The sequence below is a fragment of the Syngnathus acus genome, chromosome 2 (assembly GCF_901709675.1).
Source record: "Syngnathus acus chromosome 2, fSynAcu1.2, whole genome shotgun sequence".
Taxonomy (NCBI): Eukaryota; Metazoa; Chordata; class Actinopteri; order Syngnathiformes; family Syngnathidae; genus Syngnathus; species Syngnathus acus.
The window spans coordinates 20,836,442-20,841,589 of record NC_051088.1 but is presented as its reverse complement, the minus strand read 5'-3'; the positions used below and the strand labels follow the sequence as shown (position 1 = coordinate 20,841,589).

Below are 5,148 nucleotides of genomic sequence, written 5' to 3'. Positions count from 1 at the left end.
GTTCAGTCATCTTATATCACTGAACATGCTTTTTATTGGTTTTCTCATTTTTTGGAGTTTTTCCTTGCCCTTTTGGGAGCTTAAGATCAGGGGATGCTTTGAGAATAATTGTCAATTTTTTGTCTATGTGAAGCCCTTTGAGACTGCTTGTGATTTAGGGCTATACAAATAAACTTGACTTGACTTGACTTGACTTGACTACTGCAGTCTCCCTTAAGAAAAAAAAAAAGCAAGAAATCATCAGCTTTTGACACAGTCTCCAAGATTCAAATCTATCTTTGAATGTGACCTTTACCAAGCATCTCATTTGCAATTCTATTTTATGAAACGCTGGATATTAAAGCCTCAGAGAATGAGTCCTGCAGGCTGGAATGCAATCAAGCCATTAGGTGTGGGTGGAGTCCGAGCCAAGCTATCATATCTTTCATTTCCTCAGAAGACCAAAGCAGAGCTGCTCCCATTTTTGTGTGATTGTTGTAATGGCGTTATGGGGAGTTTTGTTTGGGCTCCTTTTGTCAGGTGGGAGTCTTTGTGCCGCTTTAAAAAGCTTCAACACAACTTCCATACCAACCAAAAGAGCGTGGACATGGACACAGCCGCCAACGCAGCCAAAAACAACAGATCATCAGTCAAATAGGACCTCCCCTGTCAACCAGCGGCTCTGGATCTATCAGCTGAAGAGGCCTGCTGTTGAAGAGCATGCAAAAAGGCCGCAAACACAGGAGGCCAGTGAGCCACCGCCCTCTGTCCAAGATCACATGTTACAGACCATAATTGAGGGTCCAAATCTTGACCCGCCCGCTGAGGACGATCCAAAGGTATTTCAAGAAATAATATTTCCCTTCCCTGGGCTTCCACATGCGTAACTGCCTATCAAAGTGTAGTTTGACTTTAAATGGTGTTTTAGATGGCGGTTGACTTTGAACAGCGGGTGCCTGTGCCAGCTGACAGCCTGGTGGTGCAATGTGGTGAGGGAGAGGTCATCATAGAGGTCAAGCAGAACTTCTTAGGTAACTGCTTATTTACAATGGCTGCATATATAAAAGAAATTCATTTCATTGAATAATCTGATCAAATTTTATTTTGCATGAGGCTGCATTATAAAAACATTTCCGCATATACTGTTGGTTTGTTATTGGTTTGTGATTAAGAAATCTATAAAATATCAAACAAAAATATGACAAGGATAAATGAAATTCAATTATTGGTGCTGTTATATGATCAAAAATATATGCTCTACTCTCTATTATAGATGCTCTTTATATTATCAAAATATTTGTCGATGGATTCGATAATTGAATATTTGTCGATTTTTAATTTTGACATTTTTTTATTTTTTTTAGCAATCATATCTACTGTGTGGTGGGAACCTCGAGTTGTTTTTGTAGTGGACAATGGCTTTTGAGAGATCATTTATTCTTGTCCGCCAAAATTAAACAAGCTCAAATTAAAGACGATGATCGGTTTCCATACACTCCATTTCAGTATGTTTTGCTTTTTTTTTTTACTTGAAGATGACTCAACGCATTGTGTCCTCGAAGCAAGCTAGAATCAGAACATTGAACAAAGTGTGATGACAGCACATTCAGTGTGGATTATCGCAAATGGCACCGAATCAAGGCTGCCAATCGATTAGGATGTCCTTTTTCTTTACTCTGAGAATCTGAGAAATGGCACAGCCGTGCATTAAGCAAGCTACATTTGCTCTGAGTGTTATTGACTGAAGCAGAGCAGGACAAGAAATAGACTGCAGGTAAATGGTGCCTGACTTTTTACTTTGTTCTTATAGGAAACGGTCAGCTGATCCGTCCGAGTGATCTGACCTTAGGAGGCTGCAGCCTGCTGAGCGTTGCCGACCGCATGCTACGTTTCCAGACGGAGCTGCACAGCTGTGGCAGCACAAAAAAGGCAAGGTTTTTATTTTTGGACACTTCATTTTCCTGTCTGCTCAAAGCTACTATAACACGTCTTCCTCCTCATTAGATGACAGATGAAGCCCTCATCTACACCTTTTCACTCACCTACTCGCCAACGCCAGTCGGCAGCACCTTAATTTTTAAGACAAACCCTTCCGAGGCGTTAATTGAATGCCACTATCCGAGGTAAAGCGTCGACTCTTCTCATCATACAGACGTTCGTACAACAAATCCAAAATGCTGCCTGCATGAGGTCACACTTTGCTCTAACTGTCAAAGGAGGCACTATGTGAGCAGTGATGCCATTATGCCTCATTGGCAGCAGTTTGCGTCTAGCCTGTTAACAGAGCAGCAGCTACACTTCTCCCTGAGGCTCATGACAGGTGAGCAAATCAAAACCTGAAAAGGAAAATGATGTTGAGTTGCAGCCAGATTGTCAGATCGCTAGCTATTAACTGGGATGGGCTACAAACTCAAGTCCTGGTCGTGACCAAATATTGATAATGAACCTATAAAAGTTATCAATTTTGAATGTAATGATTGATGTTCATTATTGTGGTTGTAGTTTCCAGCAGTGTACAACTGCTCAGCTTCATACTGAGTTTCTAATTATATTTAAATAAAATGAGTGGGTACATCTCCGAGGAAAGCAAATAGGCTTCATGTGGGGAAAAAAAATCTATTCATTAAAATTTCAATAAGCTTTATTTAAACAAACATGATTTAATAACTGATCTCACAAATGTTCATTATTTGCACCGCTGGCCTGTGACATGATGCGTGTTTTCCTTTCTGCCTTCCTCTTTTTGTGCAATGTCCCGATCTATTTTTCTCATTGAGTTTTTATTGAATTTCCGTAAATGGACACTCTTGACTGTGTACAACATACTCAAACTCATGAATTGCTTTTTCATTGCTATAAATGTGATCCTTCACCCTGACGGTTGAAACTACAACCATAATGATTTCTAAACCAATTGCTAGAAGAACAATTTTTTTTTTCATTTTGACAATTGCTGTTGGCAGATCTAAATTCACACCCAATCACCATTTTTTAAAGCTGATCCGTGATTGGTCATGACATGAACCCTGGCAACTGTGATATCCTTTTCAGTCGACAGCAAGTGGCAAAATGGCCGCCCTCTTAGATGGGGAAAAAAAAAAGTGTGAATTTTGCTGCTTAACTCATGTTGCACAATCACAACATTAATCACAATGTTGTGTTAGGACCAGTGGGGGCACATAAAACATTATTCTAAGGAAATCTTTGGGGTTGGTGCCCTCTGTCATGCTTAAAATGAAATATGAATGTGGATATTTTATCATTGTTGTATCTGATGCATCTTAATCTTATTCGATTGTGCAAGTGCCCTCAAGATTGCATTTCTTCTGTATTCGGATTGACTGATTAGAGGAGTGGCAGCCGCAGAGGTTCTCCGGTGTTTACGACGTGGGCGAGATGATGCAAATCGAAGCCTCGGTCCTTCAGGGCTATCATATTCCACTGAGGGTCTTTGCTGACAGCTGTGTGGCCACCATGAGCGCCTCCCCAAATTCTCAACCATCATATACCTTTATTGACAATCATGGGTAAGAAGTACCAATGTAATTTGACTTGAAAGTCAGCATGACCATCTGTGTTTGTGGACCCTGTGCCTGCTTGTTGGTGTCTAATAGGTGTCTAATAGATGCTACGATGACAGGAGCCAAGTCATTCTTCATGCAGAGAAGCAGTGAGAATAAACTTGTTTTCCAGCTGAAAGCCTTCAGTTTCCACCAAGATCACAAGAATTCGGTAAGTGCCGCTTGTGTCATCTGCTTCGTTGAGCAGTTTGAAACCTGAGACTTTCCAAGCCAGACATTTAGGTCGAATTTTCCCTTCAGGTGATCTGACTGGCAAGTGTGTTGGAATGGTAGAAACCTTTTGGCATATGTATCAAACTCAAGGCCCGGGGGCCAGATAGGGCCCGTCACATCATTTTATGTGGCCCGCGAAGACAAATTGTGCATCGAGTACAAATTGTCTTCACTTTAAAAAATAGAGCTATTACTAGCAATTTTTATGATCATTCACCGTTTTAAAATATTTGAACAATTTTTACTAGTCTCCAATTTCATAACTAGTTATTCATCAGTTTGTTGTGTAGCCCATACTGGTGAATTTTAGCTTCATACACTACTTTCTCGGCATCATTAGTAAAGTACGTATTAGACATGTGCAGCATCTCATTTTTTATTCCACTCCTCCGTAGCTTTATATCACATGTCAGCTGCTAGCAAGTGCCCTCTCTGTTCCAGTCAACTCGCAGCTCAAAGCCTGTTCATTTTTAGCTGAAGCCAAAAGGTTAGTGCTAACAAAGCAATTCCTTGAAGCCGCATCTCTAACACAGATTTTTTTTAATGCTGTATAAATGTTTGCCTCGGGGCAGATGGGTGGCGTCAGATGGGGAGAACAAGGTGTGTAGCTGTTGTGAAAGCAGCTGCAGTGAGCAGCGACGGAAAAGAAACCTTGGAGACGATGCCGGTGTGTTGACAGAAACACAACATGGGGAAATGTTGGAGTGTCTCCTGTTCCGCTTTGGGCTAAATGCACTGATGTGCTTGTTACCCTTCTGTTCTTGGAGTGGCAGGTCTCTTTCCACAGTGGGAGGGGACAGCTCATCCTGGCCCCATCCAAGTGGAGGAGGACATGTCGCAGCCAGAATCCAGTTCTAATCTTCAGACGAAAGACGTTACACAATCGGGTATAAAACCAAAGCATGGACATGATGTCATTTGACTTGGTTCTTAGCTATGTTTCTCTTCATCCTCAGCTTCCTCACGATCTTTAGCCACACTGTGTATGTTGGGGACAATGCTGGCGGTGATGCTGCTCACTGTCATGAGTGCTGCCATTTGCAGCAGAATGCACAAACCCACTGTAAAGCGACCTAACTGAGGAAAATAAAGAAATCATGCCCAAGGCTCGTGTTCCTTTTATCCTCCAACTGAGATCCACAATCGTAAATGTTCCTGCTAAACATACCGTATGCAGTACACGGGTGGTTCTTTTGCACCATTACGAGCTGCTTGGATTTAAAACTGGTTAAATTATGTCCAGCCAATTGCTAGGCTATAAAACCGTGTGCAGTGTTTCCAAGGACGCTTATTGGTTCATCAATCTGCATGGCTTGGCGCTGGTTATGGCTACACGCAGGACTAAGTTCCAGAGTAATGAAAGATAAGAGATCAA

General features: G+C 41.6%; 1 protein-coding gene across 1 annotated transcript; it reads left to right on the top strand.

Annotated features, from left to right (window-relative positions):
• Window positions 1-209: 209 nt before the first annotated feature.
• Window positions 210-4,878, top strand: LOC119137536 (zona pellucida sperm-binding protein 3-like). Its single transcript, XM_037276926.1, has 11 exons — window positions 210-818; window positions 908-1,010; window positions 1,790-1,908; window positions 1,984-2,102; window positions 2,196-2,299; window positions 3,329-3,506; window positions 3,594-3,711; window positions 4,169-4,260; window positions 4,346-4,440; window positions 4,547-4,660; window positions 4,730-4,878. Exons 1-11 carry the CDS (start codon window positions 480-482, stop codon window positions 4,852-4,854), a joined length of 1,506 nt encoding a protein of 501 aa, XP_037132821.1. The 5' UTR covers window positions 210-479; the 3' UTR covers window positions 4,855-4,878.
• Window positions 4,879-5,148: the final 270 nt, after the last annotated feature.